The 25,907-nt window shown below is 40.9% G+C and overlaps 1 protein-coding gene across 3 annotated transcripts in view; it reads left to right on the forward strand.

Moving 5' to 3' along the window:
- Window positions 1-25,907, forward strand: part of ABCG1 (ATP binding cassette subfamily G member 1) — a 67,415-nt gene extending 41,508 nt beyond the window's left edge. For 2 of the 3 annotated variants that reach the window (XM_068914850.1, XM_068914860.1), the window contains 10 exons: window positions 4,453-4,598; window positions 5,319-5,442; window positions 6,545-6,659; window positions 7,364-7,509; window positions 7,691-7,792; window positions 10,189-10,357; window positions 11,131-11,231; window positions 11,646-11,804; window positions 13,222-13,340; window positions 14,986-18,912. In XM_068914850.1, coding sequence (XP_068770951.1) covers window positions 4,453-4,598; window positions 5,319-5,442; window positions 6,545-6,659; window positions 7,364-7,509; window positions 7,691-7,792; window positions 10,189-10,357; window positions 11,131-11,231; window positions 11,646-11,804; window positions 13,222-13,340; window positions 14,986-15,214 — 1,410 coding nt within the window. In that variant the 3' untranslated portion in view covers window positions 15,215-18,912. Of the gene's footprint in view, window positions 1-4,452; window positions 4,599-5,318; window positions 5,443-6,544; window positions 6,660-7,363; window positions 7,510-7,690; window positions 7,793-10,188; window positions 10,358-11,130; window positions 11,232-11,645; window positions 11,805-13,221; window positions 13,341-14,985; window positions 18,913-24,714 lie in introns of those variants that run through there. The other variant, XM_068914843.1, reaches the window with a different exon arrangement.

A 25,907-nucleotide genomic window follows, 5' to 3' on the forward strand; every position in this document is an offset into this window, starting at 1 on the left:
CTATTCAAATGAATTCATGGATTTTTAGGATTCTTTTTAATGCACATTAGCACTTGAGTTCTCTTACATGCATATCTGAGGGCTCAAACATTCTCGTGTATGGCCAGGTAGGTCAGTCACGTCTGGCAACAGTTTGTGGAAGCTAGCTGCGGAGTTTCTGTTTCCAAGGATTCATGAAAAACTTCAGTAGTTCTTCTGATTGCTGCAGCAGCTGATGTGCTCATATTTGAAGTATTAATCTTTATGGCTATGCTAGTGGGCAGAATGGATGTGCTATGTGATCATATTGTTCAGTTGGGTAAGTTAGCGCAATTACAGTGAAGATGCAGGCTAATGTGTTTTGAAGCTACATCGGGTGGACAAGGTGTGGACAAGTAGGAAACCAAGCTAAAACATGTACGTATCTTTTCTAAAGCACCAGGAATGAGAGTTGCACACTTTGTTCTTGTGCATTTACTGCACTGTCCTGCTTCTGGCTGTGACTAGCCCATGGCTTTCCTGAGCAGGAGAGAAGTCCTGGTGTATTTTTACCCATGGAGGCTTATAAGCCAGCTGGAACTGCACTGAAAGGAGCTTCACTAAGAAGCATGCTCTCTCACCCATTTGAGTGGCACGGTGCCTCTCCATCATGTGCTCTGACACAGGACTGTCTTTTTAAAGAAAAAACCTGGAGGTGTGTGGCCAGACAAAATGACTTCTGACATATTAGCTTGTGTGTGAGATGGCTTTCTCAGCTAAATTTCATTATTTCAGTTATACTTAAAGGGATTGGAAATGAGCCCTTTCTGCATCTGTAGGCAAAGCTTAAAAAATCTGAGCCTGCATATAGCTTAAGGACACTCGGAGCTGAGGTGTTTATCTCTGCTTGGGCAGAGTTACCAGAGCAAGCTGAGGCATATGATTGGAAGAGTTCAGTGCTGCACAGTGTGTTTCAAAACAAAATATGAGTGGGGAGGGGGAGGATTATGCCTGCAGCTAAAAATAGAAAAATCACAGCACTGATGAAAGCAGAGTTGGTTCAGGTTGTTGAGAGATTCTAGAAAAGTGAAACTGTAGCTCAGAAAGTGTTTGGGTTTGTCTTTGCTAATTTCAAGCTGTGTTTCGGTCCTGCATATGACCATACCAACAAGGACAATAATTATGATCTCTCTTACTCTGCCTTTTCAAGGAGGAGACTTCTAGGTATGTGAGGGTTGTACTGAGGGCTAATGGGGTTTATGCAATAGTATGGCTTCAAGGCTAAACTGGTGATTTCCCTTTCCAAAAAACTGATGACTAATTCTGCCTTTGCTATTGACTTTTATGCTACTCTGAACAGATCTTTTAGTGTTTCTGTGATTCAGATGTCCCATCAATATAAAGGGAGTTACTATTGGCATAAAAGGCTCCCAACATTTGTGCTATACTTATTCCTGTAAAGTTCAAGTCTGGGGCTTTTCATGATTTTTCAGAGAGTTTTTTTCCTAAATAGAAAGAAGGATCAAATTTTCATTTTGATGCATTTTGTGCCCCTAAAGCCATACACTGAGGAGACCATACATGGGCAAAAATGGTGCAGGGGACAGGGCTCAACTGAAGTCAAAGCCTGCAGGAAGAAGAAGGAGATGAGGGGCCAGATGAGTGGGAATGGAGCACAGCTGGCCCTGTGTGGATTGAAGTTGTAGCTGGAGAGGAGCAGTTAGGGGGCAAGTCAGAGCATCTTATTTTGACTTATTCTCTGAAGCTCTTTCCTGAGGAGATTGCCTCTCTTTGGATAACAGGGCCTAGGGTAATTTAGATTACATCATTATTCAAGCTGGTGACGTGGGACCTAGAACCTTGCTGAGATAGATTCCCATCCCAGGTTTCTCCTTCCAAGAGACTTCACTCGCTTTTCCTGGCTTGTCTGCAGTGCACGCAGGAAAGCTGTGATTGGTATGGGCTGTTCTGGGAAGATCCCTGTTTCAGGAACACGAGAGACTTCCTGCTCTTCCCCAGATGCCAAATTTGCTTATTCGTGTGCATCTCATTGAAGCCTGAATTTGACTTGTTGGACTTACCATTTCAGGAGTCTCCTTCTCTATTAAAAGATACTTCTAGCAGTAGCTGAAACGTGATTCTTAAGCTGAAGTTTATAAAGGAGAAGGAAAAATTGCTTCCGAGACACCTGGTAAAAAGTATGTCCCTTGCCCAAAATGTGAAATATATGGCAACTTCAAAGATGCAGCAGCTGTTTTCATGGCTCTTTTGTCTGTATTTATTTCCTAATTGTGCATATATTAGGGGCAGCAAAAGCTATGTGAAGCTGTTAAAATGCACATAAGGAGTGAAGTTCTGCTGATCCAGGTGTACCTTTTTTTGGAATATCTTACATTTCTTCAGTCTCAAAGGATCTGAAAATCAGAGAGAATTCTAGAGAGGGAGACTTACAGGAATCCACATATGTTTGGTAGCATAGGATTGCTTTGATTCACTCAAATATTCTTTTTTAGTAAGCTAAACAGATTTTGTGTTGGAAAATATGTTTGTTTCAAATCAGTGGTTGCATTTATTTGTACTTTAAAAGTCTTAATTCATTTGCACCACAATAAGTTAGGACAAGCAAACCAATTCACTTACTCATGTTATCGCTGTAATTGCAAATAGCTCTTTGACGAAAAGACTTATCTCGAATGCATTTGTACAATACGTATTGGAAGTGCAGTCATTTCCTGGTTAGTACTACTGGGCTGTGTAGGAATAAATCATTCATTTCATTGCTGTAAATTGTAAGGTAAATGTTTATTGTAAATAAACTTTATGAAATTATGCATTTGTGTTAGCAAGATTACAGATGCTTGTTTAAAGCACTCAGGAACAAGTTAAAAAACTCCAGTGAACCAGACCTCATATTGCTTGTTTTAATTTACACAGCTTAGGGAAGTTGGCAGAGCTTGTGCTGTCCATGTACCATAATGTCCAGAAGTCTGCTCCTTCCTAGAGATAAAGGGAAGGAAGTAGTTCCACTATTCCCCCTGAGAACCAGAGTTGGTGTTTTTTTGTTTATGTTTTTGTTTTTTCTCACCAACAGAGGTAGGCACCTGCAGTTCCTGGAAATAAGTCAGGACAAGTGCAGTATCAGGCTCTGGTTCATCTAAACAATTTTGGCTGCCTTTTCAGAAAACTGTCTCCATCCAAGCAATTACTACATTAAAAAACAACAGACTCCTTTTCCTACACTTTAATGAAGTGTTAAATGTCTGGGCTTCCATATCTCCTTTTAAAAGGTTATTTCTTTCATCACCTGAGCAACGTAGCCTGGAATCAGCTGTTTTTATGTCAGTGATTCCACTGATGCCAAAAAACTCCTTTCCTCGTAAAGGGGTACAAGGCCAGATCCACAATCACTGAAATAGAAAATTCATGGCAGCTGGGATTGTTCTTCTTTTGCTCCAAAGACCCTGGAAGAGACTGTGCCCTTCAGGAGACTGTGCCCTGTGGAAGTCCCGAACATCTGAGAGTATGTGTGACAACTGAATTGGCCCTGAGAAGAATGAAAGCACCTAAAATCAATGGCTACATTTGAAGGGCAGACTTTGAAGAACAGATATTAGGTGCAAATAGGTCATTACTCTGCAGAAAGTATTGATTTTTATTATAGAGTTCTGCATTCCCTTGTAAATACAGCCTAGACATTCCATTGAAAGAAGTCTGTTGGTTTCACTGTACCATAACTGTTCACCTGCGGCACAGCTCTTTTGATGTCTGGGTCAAATCCAGTGGGTGCTATTGAAGGTCTTTGCTCAATTTTCATAGGAAAGGAGTCCTACTGAGACAGGTCATAAAGGAAGGACAAGTAGAATTTGGGTCAAAAGGCTTCGCTGTGTAGATGGAGCACAGTTCTGAGCTCTCAAATACAAGAGAGACATGGAGCTACTGGACTGAGTCCAGCAAAGGGCCACTAAGATGATGAAGAGACTGGAGCACCTGATGTATGAGGAGAAGCTGAGAGAGCTGGGCCTGTTTAGCCTGGAGAAGAGAAGCCTGAGGGGGGATCTGATCAAGGTGTATAAATGTCTGAAGGGAGGGTGTCAAGAGGATAGGGCCAGACTCTTTTCAGTGGTGCCCAGGATGAGAGGCAATGGGCACAAACTGAAACGCAGGAAGCTCTATCTCAACATGAGGAAAAAAATTCTTTCCTGTGAGGGTGACAGAGCACTGGCACAGGTTGCCCAGAGAGGTTGTGGAGCCTCCTTTGCTGGAGATAATCAAAAGCCGTCTGGACATAGTCCTGGGCAATGTGCTCTAGGTGGAGCACATTGGACTAGATGCTCTCCAGAGGTGCCTTCCAACCTCAACCATTGTGTGATTCTGTGATGGTGAGACAAAGTCAGTGGCTAGTTTAGATTCTCCATGAAAATCAGTGATACAGTAAAGAGACTCTTCTTTTGTGCTAACAAATGTAAATGACATTCATTGTTGTGTTTCCATTAGGTAAAGGAAATATTGACAGCCCTCGGCTTGCTCGCATGTGGCAACACGAGGACTGGGAGTCTTTCTGGAGGCCAGAGAAAGCGTCTTGCCATTGCTCTGGAGCTGGTGAACAATCCTCCTGTCATGTTTTTTGATGAACCAACCAGGTACTTCAAAGCCAGAAATTAAAGATGGACCAATATTGCTCTATATGGTAGACCAATGCCAAAGAAAGGTTATTCGCCTTTAAATTCTTGGAAGTGGTTCATTTGTTATTGCTTGTAAGTGCTCAATCAGCCCCCAAGAAGTAATTTGATTTAGGTACTCAGTTAGTGCCCTGGGTCACTGCTGACCGTGGAACCTGCTAACCTCCAGACCATGGAACTAGAAATGATTAAGGGAGACATAAACTGAAGGCGGAAGGAGGAGAGAGAGGAAGCTGTTTTCAGATTGTGGCATGTGAATTTTCTTTTTCCAGCAAAGATAGCTCATGAATATAAGCTTTTTTCATGAGTGACTTTTAAGAAAGAATGTAACGCATGTAGGATTAAATTCTGTGATCAGTCCAGAGAAGGCTGGGAGAGCTGGAAGTATATATCTCTTCATTGAAGCAGGGAGCATCTTTAATCCATAGTCCTAAAAACGTAGAAGCCTCTTAAGGCAGCTTTGAGAATACTTCTGTTTTTCATTCTCAGGCGTGCTTCCAACTTAATTGAAAGGGTGATGGACAAATACAAGCATGACATTGGCATGTGATAAAATTAAGTTGCTGCTGAGACGTTTTTTAAAAAGAGAATAGTGAGAGACTAAAGTATCAAATACATATGCTAGTTTCCAGTGATGCCTGTGGAACTGTTGATCTAACAAACTTCTTTCCTTTTATTCAGTGGCTTGGATAGTGCATCATGTTTTCAGGTTGTCTCGTTGATGAAGGCTTTAGCCCAGGGGGGCAGGTCCATCATCTGCACGATTCACCAGCCCAGTGCTAAGCTGTTTGAGTTGTTTGATCAGGTATTATTCTCAGAATCTTTCTCTTTATATATTGGTTGGGAAGGTTATACTGCCAAGACTGCCCTCTCTAGGTAAAAACATTAATAATTCTAGTCTGTGGTTCCAAATCAAATAAATAAATTTCAATAAATCAGAGCAAAATATACTTGTTGATTTATTTATTTTTCTTCTTCTATGCCTGTTTACATTACATAAATGTAAAGTTGGTATGTTTGCAAAGTCGCGATTATTACACTTGCAATATTCATGTCTTCACCCACCACCATTCCTGGGGACATGGCTCTCAATAAAGTAAATGAGAGGTAATTTAAGAGTAAGGGAACTTTAGGTAAATGTCTGCCTTATTGCTAGTGCCCGTTCTCAGCCTAGCTACACAGGCATAAAATTGGAAGAGTCTATTCACATAAAATAATAATAATTGAAAGGAAGTTAGTTGGAGAGCTTTTCTCCAACCTAACAACAGCATGTGTACTGTGCATGTTTAGGTTAGATTTAAATTTACTTTAATCTTGTTAGGAGATTTAAATTAGAGCTGCGAGAGCTTAGAGGAAACCTACTATGCCATAGGTGAACAAGCTCTTGCAGATTGCCAGTCTGTCAAGGAGGTTTATTTAAAGTCAATAGTGTGGCTAAAAGCAAGAATAATCAAGCTATTTCCTATTACTCTACTCTGTATTTATAAATACATATAAATTATGTGTTTGTGTACTCTATCTCTCCTTCCATTCCTGCATTCACCAGCCTCGTTTCCCAGCCAAAAATAGCCATAATGTATGGAAATTAGATGGCTCAGTTTTACAGTTTCTTGCCTACTTCCAGCACGTGTCTAAGGCTGGAATTATTTCTGTGTTAGGGTGCTGTTAGTGCTGGAGGGAATGTTTACAGAATTCAAGTCTTGAGCATTTTTAATATTCTGCACATTTTCCATTAGCTGTAATTCCATGCAAAGGCAATTCCAAGCAGTAGCAAATCTTTCCAATTTGTTTTGCCCACGGGGCAAGAAGAGGTCATTGAGTTCCTGGATTGCTGTCATAACACATAGCAGGTTCAAATATTTTGATAGTGTTTAACTTCTTTTTTTTTTTTTGGTCTTATTTTTCAGCTCTATGTTTTAAGTCAAGGTCAATGCATTTACCGTGGGAAAGTATTAAACCTAGTCCCTTACTTGAGAGATTTGGGTTTAAATTGTCCAACCTACCACAATCCAGCAGATTTTGGTAAGGAAAACTTGAATAATTTATTTATTTATTTGATTGGTATATTCAGGAAATGGGAACTGTAGTGTGTTACTTTTGTACATCCATACATATGTTTGTGTGTACCTATATGTTTCAAAATTCCCCCAAAAATCCAAAACAAAACTAAGCCAATCTTTTCTCAGTAATCTGAATGCCACCTAGTGGTGGAATTTAGTGAATATTTCTCTGTGACAGATGTCTAGGTACAGAAAATGAAAGACAGAACATATTTTTGTGTTTCGTGTTAATTAACCTTAAAGTCTTTACAAAGTAACTTCAGTATTCCTCTTTTTTTTTTTTTTTAATGAGAAGTACCACTGTGGTATCTTACTGCTAAGAACACCTTTTTTTCTTCTGTTGTTGTTTCTTAATTCCAGTGGAGCAGTAAGGACCACAAAAAAAACCAGTCAAAGGAAATCAAATATTCACTGTTTTTTCTCTAAAATAATTTATATCTCTAGAAGGATGAACAGAACTCTTTAAAGTTTTATAGAAAAATACATATAAATTATATATGTGTGTTTGTGCCTGTGTGTGCGCATATATATTTATATGTGGCATTTTAGAAGCTGTTTTAAACAAAACTCCTCTTTCTGTCAACGCTACAGGATCAAGGGAACCTAACAATAAGGGTTGTAACTAATCAGTGGTATAAACCAGAACTCATGTTCTGTTTTGTGTAGTTATGGAAGTAGCTTCTGGCGAATATGGAGACCAGAACAGCCGGCTGGTCAGGGCCGTGCAGGAGAGGATATGTGACACAGACTACAAGAGGGATGTTGGTGAGAATGAGTTGAACCCCTTCCTCTGGCACCGGCCTTCTGAAGAGGTATTTTGTATACAGCAAGTAATGGGTATGGCTTGAGGTTGGGAGTAGGAGGAAGAGAATTTAAATCCTCTGTCAATGGGGAAGGCTTCTGGGTACATTCGGTTGCTGAGAGTGGGTTTTGTGAATGAAAACTTAAGATTCTGCAAAGAAAGGAGTTTATTATTTTATGTGCTTCCGCTAGGATTCGTCCTCCACAGAAGGCTGCCACAGCTTCTCCGCCAGCTGCCTAACCCAGTTCTGCATCCTCTTCAAAAGGACTTTTCTCACCATCATGAGGGATTCAGTAAGGCTATCTTTATAATACTTTGGTAGCCAAAAGATCTATTCAGTTGATTGGGAGGTAGTGTAAGATGCCTAAAAGTTCCTGTCTGCAGCCCACGCATGAAGATCGTCACAGAGCTTTAAAGAGACTGGTCTTTCAGTCTTGCCGTTAAATGCTGCTGCTTTAATTATGAACATTTTTGTTTAGTGGAATTCTGATGTGTCCAGGAAAAAAAGGCAAAATCTAAAACAGACAAAACCCTTTGTGCTGCCATGTCCCTTATACAGTTATTTATCCTAATGCAAAGTGAGTGGGAAGTTGCACTAATGTACCACAAAATTCCTGGTTCCAAAACGTTCAGGGTGACACAGAGTCAATTTCAGTGTGATGTGAAGTTAAATATTTAAATTTCTTTTTTCCTGGTGAAACAGAAAATCAACAGAAAAATAGTATTGATTCTCCCAAAAGGAAATGTTTCTGTTTACATGCATTTAAAATCATGATTCAACTGTCATAATGCAACTCTTTCATTCCCAAGAAAAAAAAGTCCTTCGCCTTTTTCTTAAAAAAAAAAAAAACCTTCCTCCCCCACAAATCAAACCCTACACGTGCTGCAAATTCATTGAATGTTTTGATTGCCTCAGTTTGCATTAACAAAATGCAAAGGGATGCTTTCTTTTTACTCAAGAAAGCTTTTCTTATCTCTGAGTAGCTCAACTGCTTGTGGATTTAAGAGATGGGAGTACTTGCACTGTCTCAGTGATGATCCTTCTCTGAAACTCATGAGTTAAGGAGATGAGCTTCCTCAGCTAGACACTGCATGCTCACCTATCTAAGGGACTCACCATTGTACAGTATAAATAATATGCCAAGTGCTGTTCTAAGTGGCAAATGTGCAATTTAATAAATTTGACGAGGATTTTTCTGCTGCTTTTTTCCTGCATTTTGAAAGGTATTCTGTGCTTTGCAGGAGTAGGGGGAAAGACAATATATGCATCAATGAATACATTAGTTTGATACATCTGCCCGTGGAAAAGGGGAAAGCCAGGGACAATATATCTATACTGGTGGCACATGGATTCAGATGAGTTAGTTGGAAACCAGAAGCAGCTGAGCCATGTGGAGTTCAGCATGAGTGAGTTACTCTTGTAAACTGAGGGTAGACTGAGCTTGACTGAGCTGCAGATGCTGCAGCTTCACTGCTCTTGCCCCTCAAGGCAGGGAGGTATCTCTTTGAGACACTATTGTTTGTGATGTAGACATGGCCATGTAGAACTATAGGCCTGGAAGAAACAGGCATATGCTGTCAGATAACCAAAATATTTCTTCCCTTTCGGAAAGGGAAACACTGTATTCGGTGCTATAGTTAAAGCAATTAGGTGTTTTCCCCACTGCTATGGTTGCGAAGACGGAGCAGAACCTTGCTGTTCTAATGATTAGGAGGCATCTTTCTATTTCTAGACTATATGCCCATTTGTTGTTTTGCCAGAGCATTTCTTTATCTTAAATTGTTCTTCTCCCTTGCTGCTGTTTTACATTATAGAGCAGTTATCATTTCAAAGGTTAATTAAAGTTGTTGAATTTTGCTGCCTCCTATTCTGGAATATCTTGCACATCTGTTCTAGTACCATATACTTAGTTAAAAATAAACTAACATGCTCATGTAGCACAAAGCATACATACAGTTTTGCGTTCTCCACGTTGCTCAGCTAGGCGTTTAGATATCTCTGCTCTACATGGAGAATGTCTCTTAGAGGCGTTCAAACACTAACCGTTGGTTCATACAGTGCTCTCCTCATTTCCAGCAAGGGGAAACTGCAGCTTATTTTCTGACACACAGATGGAAGAACAGGGTAGTTTTTAAGTAAATGTATTTTTTTTCCTGCTTAACTCTGAAGACTGGCAGTTATTCCATGTTTTATTTTTTCTTCTGTTCTTCCATACCTCTTGTAGGAATATTGAATGTACCGAAGGCACAAAAGGCTAATTTATACCTGATTAAATTAGTTTGGTCTGTAGAAGTCTGAAGTACCTTTTCTGCCATGCTTAATAGACTTTTCTGCTCTGAGAAATCTATCTTTTAGTCAGAGAGAAAGTCTGCTTCTCCTGATGAATAAGGGCCAGCGGCCCCATGACATTGTCAGCCAGTAAGATTCCCAGTTGCAGCATTTGCAGTTACTGCCTTTGTCTGAAGGAAGAAATTCTCTGTAGGCCTTGTGTCTGCACACACTGGGAGGCTCATTAGTGTACGTTTTTCTTAGCTGAAGCCCAGTTTGCTAGTAGACCATTTCTATATAAGTTCTTTTGGATATACTTACTGTTTTTCTGCAAGCTGCTTATTTGATTTCACTCATATTTGCCGGGGTTGTTGAGCCCAGTTGTCCTGATCAGAAATATTGCTCTTTCCTTGCTTGTAGGTCTTGACGCACTTGCGTATCACCTCACACATTGGAATTGGACTGCTCATTGGCTTGCTGTACTTAGGGATTGGTAATGAAGCTAAGAAGGTCCTCAGCAACTCTGGCTTCCTCTTTTTTTCCATGTTGTTTCTTATGTTTGCTGCGCTCATGCCAACCGTCCTTACATGTGAGTACTGGTCATATTGGTAAATTAATGAGCAAGGAGATTGCAACAAGGTGGGAGAAGAGAGGGTTGTAATGTGCCTGTCTCATGTAAGGTAACATTTGACTTGTGCTTCCACTTTTAAGACAGGTGTGAGGCAAATCCTGCACTCACTAACCTGCTCTATACAGGTAAACAGAGATTTATCCAGTGCTACCCCTCAGTTAGACCAGTGTTTCTCAATGCTGACAGTTCACTGTTACAATCCTGGACTGGAATTTCCTCTTTTGCTAATGTGCCAGTGCTACTTAGCTGTGTCATGGGCTTGTGGTGGGTCTTGGAGGAACTGTGATAATTTCCCTAGGACTTTTAATTCATGGCTGCCCGCTTGGGGTCATCATAACCATGTGTTGTTAGAAACCAATCCTGCAATATGGACTCTTCCATACTTCCTCTGGGAGGGCTGTTATTTTGGATTCCCTGCCTGATAAAAAGGGAATGACCAGGTTCTTTAAGCTTTGGCACCGTTTTTATTTCAGAAAGCCTCTTCAAGCAAGGTTGAGATGATCTGAGTATGAGCAACCTGGTAATTATTGTAAACAGTGAGCAACTCTCAGGGCTGACCTCTTACATTTCAGTACACATCATTCAAACTGATCTGTCAAAGGCCTGAGAGCTCCAGTCCCACTGTGGGACTGCAGCAGCTCGGTGTTAGAAATGGATAAGCTATGTTATTTTGTGCAAGAATGTTACACACTGACAATCTAACTTGTCTTACTAATTTGTATTCTCTGCAGTTCCTCTTGAGATGGGAGTATTTCTTAGAGAGCATCTGAACTACTGGTACAGTCTGAAAGCCTACTATCTTGCTAAAACCATGGCTGATGTTCCTTTTCAGGTATATGCTCTAGTCTTCAATAAAACAAGAACCATTTATATTCTTGGCAAGTCAACTTGCCAGGAAGACCAGCATTGGTATTTTGTCCGTCTGAAAAGAAACTGTTTGTATGATCCAGTTTTGTTTTTAATAAGCAAAGGAGCATCTTTGATTATGTGTGCATTGCAAGAGGCTGTAAGTGAGTGGGATCTGTTTTCTCACTCCCGAGTAATATAATAGATGTGACAGTCTGTGGCAGATGTATTCATTCTCCTCAGCTGAATGCCATTCCTGTCATGTAACATGCAGAGGCTGAGAGCTGTCAGTTAACTCGCATACAATGCTAGTTAATTCTCCCTCTGTGTTTGTATCCCATTCAGAGTAACAATGAATGTTTGGTTTTAATAAACTAACTGCATGTGTATCTTCTTGCAGATCATGTTTCCTGTAGCTTACTGCAGCATCGTGTACTGGATGACCTCGCAGCCATCTGATGCACTGAGATTTGTCCTCTTTGCAGCCTTGGGAACCATGACATCCCTGGTGGCTCAGTCACTGGGTCTTCTGATAGGTGCAGCCTCTACATCCCTCCAGGTACTGATGGGTGTTTTGGAGTCTCACAGGAACCCTACTATCCCCCAGCACTAAGTACTTGCCATGACTGTTGCTATGTCCCCAAGGCACTTGTTGGGAGATTACAGGCAAAAGGTTCTCTTGCTCTGAAAAAACTTCCCACTAGCATCAACTAAACAGCATGCACGCCCAGTACATGTGAGGAAATACAGCTCTTTCCCCAGTTGAATGGTGCTGTGCAGGCCCCTGCTTGAGTGGCCTGTCAACTTGCTGTCAAGTGGCTGTCACTTGCTATTCATCCTAGGCTGAGCAGGTCCTAGAATCTGGAGGACTGGTGCATTTCTGTGCACCTACCAAGTGGAGGAGGTGGGCTGTGAAGATCTGTAGCTGTGCTCAGGACGGGATTCTTCCATACACAAACAAGGAGAAAGTTGCAGGAGGCAAGGCAAAGGGAGGAGTGCTCAGAAATCAAACCCTCTGCAGAGAGAGGGAGAGAGGCAGCTCATGGTGTGACTGACACAGTAGAAGCTGGCTGTGTAACTCCATCCTGCTTCCTGACGGTAGTGGCGGGGAAGTGATAAATCCGCAGCAGGGCTCTGTTTTGTATTGCATGTGATAGCAGGTGGTGTTGACATTATTATGCGCTGATGCTGTCAAAATTTCTGCAGTACTAATCTTGGGTCCTGCTTTGTGCCATCCTGTGGAGACCAGCACAGCCCTGTTCTGTGACCCCTGTGCTTCCACTCTCCCCAGCAATACCCTTACAGCCCTCTGCAGTGGAGGGGATGTAGAGAAGAGAGCCTGGAGCTGGGCCAAGATCTGTCTTCCTTACTAAAGCCTCCCAACTGGTGATGCTGCTTATCCTCTTCAGAAAGTTTTAGGACGAAATGAAGCTGCAGTGCATGTGGGGTTAATGGGGAGGGAGGTCTGTGAGGGGAGTGGGTGGGGAGCATAATATGTAGAAAGAAGAGTCTCATATGGAGAGAAGCGAGGGAATCGCAGTGCCCGTCTTATTCTGCACCTCCATGGTGGGTTTAGGTCCCTCAAAGGACAAATCCCAGCACTGCAGAGAGGTCAGCTGGGAGCAGGGTTTTAGGGAAAGGAGAGAGAACCCCTTTCTTCCACTCACAGCCTCTAACCACTCCTGTCCCCAAGAAACCTTGTCCAAAAAATTCAGTAAGTTCATGGTGTTTGGAACTGTGATAGTTTGGGGGAGTAGCATTATCAGAATGATTTGAATGGCATTGCTCCCTGCTAAGAGAGCAGATTTCCACTGCTTATCTGGCTTTAGCACAGAAGAGAGGATTTGCCATAGAGAAGGCCTGCTCATGTAAAGACTGCTTTCCTCAGTGGAGGTCAAGACATTAGATGGAAGAGCAAGTTAATTTCTAGTTACTTCTCTGGCTGTCTGACAGGAGGCTTTTCTTTACCTTCCCAGGTGGCCACTTTTGTGGGCCCAGTTACTGCTATCCCAGTGCTTCTGTTCTCTGGGTTTTTTGTCAGCTTTGATACCATTCCAACGTACCTCCAGTGGATGTCCTACATTTCCTATGTCAGGTACTGCTAGGGAGGCCATTAACCTCCCATCTTCAAAATGTTGTTTGTTTGCTTTTGCTTGCTTGCTTGCTTTTTTGGTTATTTTGGGTGCCAAAGAGACTGTGTTCACAGCACATTCCTTTATAGTATAAACACGCAAATAGTGTAAAAGAATACCATACTATCTCACTGTATTTTTTGCTATATTTGATGTGAAATAAATAGGAACATTCAGTATAAATCATCTGCCACTGGTCCAGGTCAGTCCCATTAAATTCAATGGGATTGTACTGCATGTGTATCTCCATGGATTTTGGAATAGCGGTTTGGGGAAATAATAGGGACAGTGTGCCCAAATGAGAAATTGATGAGGCTGCCTCAGTGTGCACCTCATTTTGGAAGAACAATGTTGTTTGAATCACTGCTATATCCCAGGTAGGTTTGTTGGAGACATACTTTAAACTTTGCAGTGGTACCGCCACGAGAGGAGTGGGATTTGTGGCCCATCTAAACCGGTGGTTTAAGCCCCATCTACAGTCACTGGAAAGAGATAGGTATCCTATCTGTATCAGTCACTCTACTTGTCTGAGACAGTTATCTTAAGATGGTACGATTGCCATCAAGAAACCTCTGGAGGCTAGCTCAGAGGACTAGTTTAGACTAGACTCCTAAATGCTGAGGGCTGTAATTAGGTGAGATGAATTCCTCTGAAGGTGGCTAATGGGTTTGCTGTGGACTGAAGTGATCAGGAAGTGGACGTTGTGGAGGGAGTTACGTGGGTCCCTGAAAACAGTCCTTTAACCACCATTTTGTATATGACTCGTGTTTTTGTAGAGCCATTTTACTACGAGGAAATAGGTTTGTAGGTTTATCCTCCAGCGCCGGTCCCCCTTTTCCCACGTCGTCCTCTGAACTGCACTACTATTAACAAAAGCCAAGCTAAAATCTCCTCTCATTTGACAAGTGAGGTCTTACGCAGAGGCCTATCAAAGATTAAGAGGCTGCACCCACTGGATTAGTAACTAGAATTCAAAATCAGGCCGCAAGGGAGTTGTCCAGCCCAGAGTTGTCTCTCTTGTTCAGGAGAGTCTCCTGAAACTGAGGAGAGCTAGCCTATGCATGGGGACCGTGCTGGTGTATCTGCTAGCGAAGTCAAATCCTGTGTGCACCCAGTCCCAGGGGGGACATGGAAACTGCTCATTATTAGCTAGTGAAAGTATAGCACAGCAGGTAAGAGAAGAGATATTCTAGTTTGATCGTATTTTGAATAAATTTCTGACTTCATATCATAATTGTGTCCCTGCTGGTTAGTTTTAAAAAATGGAATTAATGATGCCACTTTAAATTGAAGAATAATTCCTGAATACAAGCTGAAATTAGTCTGCCTTATATTTTAACATTTTCCTTTTGAGAAATTGCACTATACACTAACTGAAAGCTGTTAAAGGCAGAACTTCTGTCCTTGTTCAGTCTCATGCAAAATGCCAGTGACATGTGATTTGCTTGACTGTAACAGGGGAGAGAATTTGCCTTGAGACACGTGTCAGAGCAATATTGAACCCTTCAGCATTTCCAGTCAAGCTCTCAGAGAGAGTATTTTGCTGCTGCAGTACTTTTAAACAGGTCATCAGCATTTTACTTTGTAATCCATCTTTCTCCTTTCCAGATATGGGTTCGAAGGAGTTATTCTCTCCATCTATGGACTGGATCGAGAAGATCTGCATTGTGACAAAGATGATACTTGCCATTTTCAAAAATCAGAGGCAATTCTGAGAGAACTAGACGTAGAAAATGCCAAACTTTACCTGGACTTCCTTGTGCTCGGAATTTTCTTCTTCTCTCTGCGCCTAATTGCCTATTTTGTCCTCAGATACAAAATCCGAGCAGAGAGGTAAAGGAAAAAACAACTATAACAACGCAGTAGGAAAAACTTTAGACATGCAGTAGAGGGCACTTGACATTGTCTCACTGTGGCAGGCCGGTCTCCAGTGCCCAGCTAGATGCTGTTATGACCTAGCCCATAGAGAACCGCATTGGGATAGCGGACATATAGTGTTAAGCCAATCAGTCCAGTTGGGTTGGGTCATGTTTTCATTACTCTTTCTAGCTCTAACTAGGAAGAAGAAATAGAAGGGAATTTTATGACACAGAATTTCAATACTGAGGTAGTGTAACTGTAACAAAATACGTGGTTACAGGAACTTTCCTTATGAAAACCAATTCTGTGATAAGGTAATACTGGTCCTGGTAGCCAGCATAGTAGAATGTCATCGTTAGGTGACAAGGTAATGAGATGCAAAATGGGGGATGCAAAGAAAATAGGTTTCTGTCATCTTTTAAAATTCAAAATTTCATCTTTGCTGTTTTCTATGTATTATTTTGCAGTTCTTTTCCACAGAATTACCCCTTCTGGCCAAAAATCTGTAAATGTATTAATTAATAAGAAAAAGCTATCTTTTTAATATGGATACTTTTTTAAAACAAAAGAAAAAACTAAAGTGATTCAAGTCACTATTTTTGTTCTATCGAAATTTAGAATTTTGGTGCTTTACTTGTTGAGCTGGTCTCATATCTGAAAATTGTAATGGTAGGATGAAAAGGCAAATTCTGAGTCTGCACTAAAGCTGTGGTCCATATTTGGAAACAACAGTAGATAGCACAGGCAGTCAAGCACATTCAAGCTGTTGCTGGATGATTGAAAAAAATGGTTTTTTTAGGTGTCTTAAATCCTCCATATTTGTGGTATTTAAAATACTAACTCTGTTCTTTATCCATTTGAACTACCTCCTGTGAACAAAAACAGCAAAGCGCTCCAGGGTTCATTTTCTCTTAAATTGTGGAAGCAGAATCTATCCCTAAAGCCTGAGGGACTGTTAAAGTCTCATGGCATGACAGAACTATCCATAGCGCAAAGCTTGGGGTATTACGTAGAAACGCTTGTGACTGCCTCGTGTGGCAGTACTCAAAATACCTGTAACACATTACACGTAGAGTTGTCCTCCAAATATGCAAGGGCAGTGTAGTAGGGCAGGGCTAATTATGCCAAGCAGTTTTGTTCTCATCCAAGTCTACATGCGTCACATGGGCATTGATAGCTTATTGATCTATAAACACTGATGAAACCATTATATGGGGCATGCATTTGTTTGCATATCTCATCTTGCAAACTTGGCAGGGGGACTCCTCGTTCCAAGTTGAAGCAAATTTTGTCACTGAGTTTCAGGGATTTGAGCTTTCAACCTGAAATGAAAGCATGGGACCCATACCCATGTTGGATGCCCTGGTAAACTCCTGTGCGAATTCCACTACCTTTTGTGGTTATATGTTTACCGTAGTATTGTAGAGATTCAAGTCAGATGCACAGAGTCTATAAATGCATTATTTCTATCAGGAAGCTGATACAATTTTAAGAAGTCTTGTAAATTGAAAGCAGCTCAGTATCAGCAAACCATTCAGGAGCTCAGCAACTCATGACAGTAGAGAAGTTGAAGAGAGACCTTTTGCATCTGCTGGTCACTAGTACTCACAATTCACAGACTATTTCTGAGGAAAATGTTTTCCGTGGCTACATCTGTACTAGTAAACTAAACAGTGCCGAGGCCGGCTCTCTGGCCTTTTGGTCAATTTGCACAGTCTGTCCATACTGTTAAGCCTTTGACTGATAGGAATGTCCCCGACTGTGCTAACTTCTGAACAGTGCCGAAACATTATCTGGAAGAGCTCTGATGGCCCAGGCTGCAGCTCTGCCATTCAGCAGTAAAGACAATTGTTTTCCAGTTCTTTTTGGCCCATACTCAGGACCGCTTAATTTACCGATACAGACATAGACTATATGTAGCTCTATTAAACTCAAAATGCTCAAGTTAAGCCTGTGTTCTGAACGATTGAAGTCAAGTCACATCTTTTAGGAAGGTTAGTTGAACTTTCCCTGGAAAAAAGGTTCATCTGTGAAAACAAGGTCAATCTTTACTGTAGAAGTGAAAAAAAACCCAACCCAACCCAAACCAAACCAAAAAAAACTTACACAACCTCTTTACATGGTGCAGGAGCTCACTGCTTTTTCATAAAGTCTCCCTAGGGCCAGCAGAGCTGTCATGGGGTTCTGCAGCATTTGCAGGCATAATCAAAAGGAGTTATGGGCCTACATGGCTGTCAGATATAAGAAATGAAGGATTTTGGCTATTATAAATAATATTCATAACTGTCAACAGTTTGTCAGCAAATCAGAAGCTGAAATCTCCTGACAAAACATGACTTGATTATTTGAGGACTCTCAGAATATTTGTGAATATTGCAAACTGTTCAAAAGCTATTTGCAAGTAGATAAAAGACTACGTTTGCCAAATTACTCTTTGGTTGCACACTGCTAGTCCAGCTGTAGGCTAGCTGATTAGGAAAGAGTGGGACATTCACGGCATTAAATATATTCAGGGCATGTGTTGTGTGTTTACCAACACTAATTTACCAAATACCAGACTGAAGATCACTTGCAGTTTACCAGACAGAATAACCTTGTTGATAAGACTGGTATTTCAGCACTGTTGACTTAAACAGTGAAAATACCTCTTCTCCCATCTTGTCCCAGTATAGCAGAATGAGCTCCCTGGATGCTGTCTTGTTATCTGTGCCTATACCTCTATTTGTAGACATTCTTGTTTGACTTCTTTAGTCTGTAACATATCCTCCTGTACTGAACTTTCTATTGTACTGTGGTAGTCAAACGTCTGATCCTCCATGGGTGTTCCTAAGCAAATGTATGCTGTGGAATATTTTCATCATTCCTTTTTTGTTAGATATGCTTTTTTGTCAGCCATCTGCTGTAGAGCACTTTGCTGAAAGTTACTATTCTAAGGAACACTTTCAGACTGTAGTATCCCAGTAAAGAAATAAATTAAGTCTGTTGAAACTCAGTGCTGCACATAAATGAGATAATCATTTTTTCCTTCCTTAGCTCTAAAATTAACAAATGATGTCTCTTCTGCTGTTAACTTTGGGACAGAAATATTTTAAGTTCATCCCAATTATATTTTTGTATGCCACAAAGTTTTTACCATACACTCAACTTGGTCTTTTTCCCTTTATATGGAAATAAATTCTAATAGGCTGGTATAAAAAGCATTCCCGTGTTGATGGGTTGAGCTTGCATGTGCAGGAGTGTAAGCAAGAACATTGTCAAACACTGGGGGCTTCATACTGAAGAATAAGGAAGCCAATAAGATTAAAAACATCAAATCCTCAACTGATATAAATAACTATAAATTGGGTGAATCGATGCCATTATGACCATTTGAATGAGGTCACAATCTGACTAAAAATTGCATGAGAGGCACAAATATTTTTTAAAGGTCTCTTGAAGACTGAGTGTATCATTTCTGTTGTATTCTGTTGGCTTCCTTGTTTTGTTTTGACTTGTTTTGTGCAGTTACATTGTGACGTGTTGCTTCAGTTAAGCATCAGTTGAGCATCAGTTACGATTTTTTGCTCTTCATTTTTTTTTTGACTGAAACTTGAATATAGACTGAGAAGGCCTGCAAGTTTTAAAAAACAATATTAAAATTTCTTATTTGCAGTTAAATAAAAGATTTGGAAAATGTATTCTGCTTGTAAGGATTTGAGAAAATTTCATCTTTGTGGATCAAGGGGAGTAACAAAAACATCTAGTGCTGAAATCCTGTTCACTTTTTAATATTTGGAGCTCAAAATATCCCTTTTCTCGTTAAAGGAGAAGAAAATGTATATATAAAAGAGGGAAATCTGGTTATGTAAGTGTGAGATAATGAATACTTGAGTTTGAGGTAGTGGACATACCAAATGACTGGCATGTCAATTTTCTGTTTTGTGTCAATGTCCGTATTGACAACAGAAATGAATATTTTGCTAAACGTTTGGTTTTAGAAAAACTATAATGGTACCTACTGACCTGTACAACCTCAGTGATTCTCACAGAAGGAGATCCTATTTACTGTCCTGGCTACTCAACCTGAGATGGATATCTTCTACTTTAATGGGATCCTTTGAGACCCTGTTCCAGCAAAGTACTTAAGTTCATTAGTAACTTCTCACATCTCTGTTGTACCATCTGAATCAAAGGAACAACTAATGTCTTTAAAATGAAGCCTAGGCTTAAGTGCTTTGCTTGGTGATGGACATATTGCACAGGAAGACTGAGATGCTGGCTGTGTAAACAGACTCAGAGACTACAGTGAGAAGCTCATTTGCTTTGGGTTATCCTCTGTGAAATGACAGCATTACACTAATCTTGAAATAATTTTTTTGAATCACAGAATCCTTTTTTTGAGGGGAAGAGGAGAATGAAAACCAAGCATAGAGAGAAGTGTATATTTTTCTATATATTTACTGTGACTTGCAGCGTTGCTTTTATTATCTGCACAACTTTGGTAAAGAAGAAAATGAACTTTATATTTTTTTTCTGCAGGACTGCTTTATATTCTAAAAGTGTCAGCATTTACTTTTACTTCCCAAATCTAAATATGGAGGCATCTTAGTTTTTTTTCAGTGTAGCTTTCACTGAAATACAGTTTTATTCTTTTGTCTCCTGCCTTGTGCCAGTTGTGTTCAGGAAGGGTAACACGGGACAGAGCAAGAGAGTTAAGGTGCAGCAAGCTTACGTGTCCAAACAGCTTCCCAGAAAATCCATGTGAGAAGGATTCAAACCATGTACACGCCTCTTTCTTCTGCAGCCTCCTGCGATCTCTTTGTCACCAAGTTGTATTACCAGTCTCATTTCATGGCCGTGTAGGGGAGAGGATCGCGTGTATTAGTCCTGCCTAATGCAAGCGACCGCCCCATCACTGCTGGATTTGTTCTTATGTTGTTGTTATTGGGTGAAAGGTAGTCCTGTGAGGTTTAGCAAGAAGACAGTGTTTGACGCTGTGGATCTGCTCTGATGCTCCTTGATCTTAGTGCAGTGGGAGCTGGCCTGGAGTCTTCTTCGTAGCGGCTGAATACAGCATTTTCTGTTGCAGTCTGGCACTGACTCAGCTGTGATGTTTCCTCATTCATGGAAGTTTTTGAACACACGCACATCAGTGTCTTGGGTTGGGTGGGATTTAGGCACACACAGATACTTTCCTGAACAGGACAGCTCTCCGAATGAGCTATTTTTGTTTTGGGCCAAGCTTTGTGAGTTTGTGTGAATGTGGTTAGAAAGGGCATCAGTTGCAGAAGTGGCAGCGAGGCAGAGCCTCCTCCTGAGTGCGAGGATGGCGGTTGGGGTGCAGTGGCCAGGTGCAGCACGGGCCTGGCTGAGAAGACCTAGGTGCGGAGGGAAAGGAAATGATGTGCATTTTTCACTATTTTTCACTGTTTTTCACTATGGTTACCCTGACTGGGCCAAGGAAATGCAATTCTTTTTTGCTTTTATGTCCCATCAACTGAATAGTGTTTTTGGAGATGGATTGTCTCACCAAAGTTCTCTAAAAATGGGAGGCCCGGTCTAAGTTCATCATTTGCATTTCTCTGTAGTAAAATGAAAGAAATGGACATGTCCAGGAAAAATGACTTGTCTCAGGCAGACTTACCTCAGGCACCGGTCCCTTAGTGAGAGGGAGAGTGGAGAGTTGTCGCAAACTCGAAGCAGGTGACTGACTTAGGTGAGACGCCAAGATGAGAGCTACAGTGAAATGAGATGAATCCTACTCTTCCAGGCAGCAATAGTTCGTCTGTGCTCCTAGCTAGCCCTATATTTACCAGCCCAGGAGTGAATTATTTTTCGGGAAGTTTGTCTCTAGGTTTGTTTCGTTGTTACAATTGGCAGTGGTTCCTAACTCTGCGTTTGTGTTGCGCTGTGGGGATCTGAATGTTAAGTTAAATCTTATAGTGATTAATATGGCAAAAATGGTTTTGATCAGACCTTCACTGTTCACCCAGGATCTCTATTACTCAAATATGACCTGCTCCATCTGTAGCACTGGGAGAGCTTTTATTTTCAGTCATTCTGTGTGCTGGTTGCTGTTTAACCTTGCATGCTGTGCCGTAGTGTTTTTGTTAGCCCCCATGACGCTAGTGCTGGGACATTAAACTGCAGTTTTTCACTGATCTTTTGCATTGTCAAATCCTAACCTGGTGCTGAGCATGCCTGTAGGCACCAGCGATGCAAAGCTTGTAGGTGCGCTTTGGAGCCCAGCCAGTAACAGCTGTTTGCCCAGCGGTGGGTATGACCTCTCTAGGCAGCGGAGACTAGAGAGGCACCTACAGAAAGCAATTCTTACACTGATCCTAACATCTCATTTATGATCTTTCCTAAGCACCTGCTTTGTGCCCAGCCTGAGACAGGATTCAGACGTAGATAATTTCACAAAAAAGTATGCTCCAGTGAGATGTTTTGCCCATGAGAGGTATGCAACTCTTGCACTGACTGCTGAGGGAGCCTAGGCAAGTACCTTTGGTTAGCTGCCCACCTGTGGACAGCTCAAGTTAAGGGAGAGGAGTCTCCGTACATTTAAACATTAGCTAAAGCTTTGGTGCTTAGAGTTTTGGAGCAGCAAGGTCAAGTAATTCATTGCTCAAATGGAAACTTTTGTTAAAACTGGTCTTGGATTGTGGGTACCTCAGCATACTTGGACAAGTAGATGTGGGTTGATTTAAGTTACTCTGTTTATACAGCCCTACTGTAAATTAGAGAAAGGTCAGAATTTCATTCTGAACTCTGACGGTTATGACTGTTGGTCCCTTTAATGTTCACATAGGGCAGCAAAGATTCCTACCAAAAGCAGGAATATTAGAAAATGTTGAGGTTATTTTTGGTGCTAACCCTCAGGCTCCTCCAGAGCAGGGTAACCATGGTAGATGATGGCTCTGTATTTCTGTGGAGTGGCTGCGAGTGGCAGCTGCAGAGATATTGCCCCACAGGCTGTCCTCTTTTCTTTGAGGCCACGAATGATGTTCCTGTGTGCATCCATTTTCATACCAGAGCACCCCAATGGGGTGCAACTGTACAGCAATTGCATTCCCGCTGTTCTGTACGGAAAGCCATTTCTAAAGAACGGTATTAACAAAGGCATTTTGAAAAGCCTTGGGGAACTAGAAGCAGGCAGAAAATGATGCTGTGTCATGTCCTCTGTAACAGTTGGTGACAGGCTGATCATTGCTCTGCCCATGACATTGGTCCTGTTAATTCTGCCGCACAGCCCTAGTGAGTCTGTAAAGTAAGTGCTAAGTGTCACTGAAGTTAATCGTGGGCTTTGCTTCAGGGACAAGGTTGTTAGCTTTTTCCAGGATCAACCCCTACTGTCCTACTCTTAAATACCTGTTTTTGTAATACACAGAGATCATTTTAACGGATCCCACTGAGTAGTTTATAAAAACTAATTAGATATCATTGTGCATATTACACGTCCAAAAGTTGCAGTTTGAGCCTGCAAGCCTGACAACTTTGCTTTTAACTGTATATGTTAGCATATTTCTATTTCTGTACACATTCCATGCTGCTTTTGTGAAAGAGTAGTGGTACTTTAGAGCATGAAATCTGGCATCTTTTTTTCTTATTATTCTTAAACGTTACAGGGAACCATAATGTTGCAGTTATAATTAAAGTCATCGTTCGGAGTTGTCGGTTATAGAGCCTTAAGAGATTAGAATTCTTTTGAGACCCTTTGCCACAATTGTAAAACAAAGGGTGACGAGTCCAAATTGGTATCCTTTGGCAAAAGCAATTCCTGTGGCTCAGCCTGCCAGCCCAGATTTTGTGTTATTTATGTCCACAAGATACATCAAGCTTTTGTTAAGCATTTGTTTTGTGCTAGACCTCTGAGCAGGTCCTTCCTTGCTTACTAACTGCTTACGCCCTTATTTGTGGGGTATTTGTGGTTACTATCCACCTGACTGGCAAAAATGAGCTTTTTGGGAACAGTGCAAGATACTTTGAGATAAGCGGCCAACTTTTTAAACTTACGTGAACTAGTGAATACCTGAAGTTCTAGATCTAAAGGTGTGCTTCTCTTCACTACCACTCTTTCAAGAGGAATCTAAAAAAATCGAAATCTAAAAATCTAAAATGTCTTTTTAAGCAGATTGTAAGGGAACACAGAAGTCTTACTTTTAAAGTTGACAAGGCTTGTTACTACAGTGGCATCTGTGAAGTCCATTTTTTTTAACCCCACTTTAATTTATTTTAGGAGTCCATTTAATTTGATTATTATACAAACTCCTTTCTATTACTTCAAAAAAGCAGCTTTCTTGGGTTCAATGATAGTCATACCAGCCCTTACAAATGTGAATGAGTTGCTGAACAATTTAAGAAAATATTGAAAAAGTGCTCCTAAATTGTGGTAAAAGTTAGTAAATGAGATTTAAGGAGAAAATTACATTGATATATATAAAAAGAAAGCAACAAGTCTTGAAGTATAGCCAAGCCTTTACCTATGTCAGTAAAGATTTGTGCAATATCTTATCTCAGTCAGTTGACCTCGTTGTGAGGTACTACCCTTGAATCTGTTATTGAATTATTTAACATTTGTTCTTTTGTTTTTAAAGCAAGAGTCAATGCAAGTAACATTTTAAATCAGCGTGCTAAAGTGTGCATATTCTGTATATCTACTATATAATTGGTGTCTCTTGTTTCTGTAATGCATTTGCATTACTATGAATCAATTTTATTATGCTTCTCTAGAGACTATTGCTGCCTGCACGCTGTGATATATTTGCACTGCTGTAGATATATATACACACACACATACACATACACATATATAATGATATTATATCAACCATGTCTTTTTCAGGTTGCTTGTTACCTCTGTAGTTTATGCTTACTGGTACAGTGGACCTGAGTAAAAATGTGGGATGTGGGGCATTCTGATGATACATTACAATAATAGAGATATCTTTGTATATTTCTGTATACTTAATACCTGTGAGAGATTTGTATGTGCATTATTTTCCAAACTAGGGCTTTGTTTTCTCAAAATAGAGAACATTTATGATAATGTAACAAAAAAGAATCAAATAAAGTGTTATTATTTTCAGACAGATGCGTTTGTCCCTGGTCTCTCTCAAGGGGGTAGTGATAACGTTTTCACGTCCTGCTCTTAGGTGCAGGTTTCAGGTCATGCCCTTAGGGGCAGCTGGCGAGGACAGCAAATTGCCTGCTTTACATGTACATTATGGTGGTGTCACCTATCTCCCAATACAGGTGAGTTACAGAGCAGTTTCCAGTATAAATGCATAAAAACCTGAGAACAGCCATGCTAGCTCAGGGCAAAGGTCTGTCTAGCCCGGTACCGGATCGTGAACAAGCACCGCATAGGAGAGAATGGAAGAACAGGGCAAGCACCGAGGGATGCTCCCCTGACAAACCCTACACAGTTCAGGGACTTTCTGAGCCAGTAGGATTGCTGCTATGTTTTCTTGCCTTTAATGGTGTTTTCTTCCACAGATTTACCTAATCTCTTTCTGAATCTGCTGTTCATCTTGAACGTGCTACCTGGAAATCCCATCAGCAGTTCACCATGCTTCTTGTGTTGGAGGAGGCAGGGAATGGTCATTCCATCGCTGCCTTCTGCTTGGCACACTGGAATTTACAGATTTCCTCCCCTCCATCCCTTTTTCCAAGCCAAAGAGAAAGCATGTTTCCATTATTCAGCTAGTCACATTGGTATATTCTCCATTTTACAAAACACCATTGTCCCGTATTCCGCCACACCACTTGCCCTGGGCTCTTCTGCAGCCTTCTGTGCATTTCTTTCCTGTCTTATATCACGAAAAGTCTCCTCAACTAGTTCACAGAGCCAGTATTTTTCCTTTCAAATTGCTTCTGAAGATCCACATGGTCCAAAAAATGACTTGGTTACTGTTTCTATCATTCTCAGCAGAGAGGTGCTGGGATTGCTGCTTTCCATTGCGGTGGTGTGGAAACTCTGGGACAGAAAACTGCACCTTTGTACGTCCCCACGAACAGCAGTGTCAAAAGAAGAGTTTGCATTTGGGTGTCCCTTACTTTGTCATACACTTGCTTTATTTGGCAGCATTGCTTTTCATGCCACTGAGATGTCTGTCTGCATGTCAGATTTAAGGTCAATAAAGATTTAAGGTCACTAAGGATAGCCTAGACAATATTGCTGTCCTTGCTCCACCCCTCCTGCCCACCACAGCAACAAAATTACTTGATCTCTCACCACAGTCAGAGGATAATGGCCATAGCTTTTACAAGCTAGCTGAGTGTCCAGTCTTTGATAACATGAACAATGATATTTAGAGGAAAAATTACCCAGTGGAAGCCATAGGACTGCATTTTCAGAACTAAGGGCAGGGCAATTTTCTAATTAATTTTCTTTATGCTAATTTTTTAGACCTGCAAAAAATATTGGGTTGCGGGAATTATGGTCCCAATGTTAGATGCCTTCCCATGCCAACTCTTCATAGATCAGGAGGGAAAGAGGACTTATTTGTAGTCTGAGTGGCAATGTAAATTCCTTTTTAAAGTGTATTATGTTATGGTAAATGCTATGAACTTAGCCAACAATAAACTTCTCACCTGCAACTGTGCAAAAATTAATATACCTCACATGCGATGATTATCATCTACGATGTGCTCTGAATGGATTCATAAAATAAAGAGCATTTGAAAGT

The sequence above is a fragment of the Struthio camelus genome, chromosome 1, assembly GCF_040807025.1.
Source record: "Struthio camelus isolate bStrCam1 chromosome 1, bStrCam1.hap1, whole genome shotgun sequence".
Classification (NCBI taxonomy): domain Eukaryota; kingdom Metazoa; phylum Chordata; class Aves; order Struthioniformes; family Struthionidae; genus Struthio; species Struthio camelus.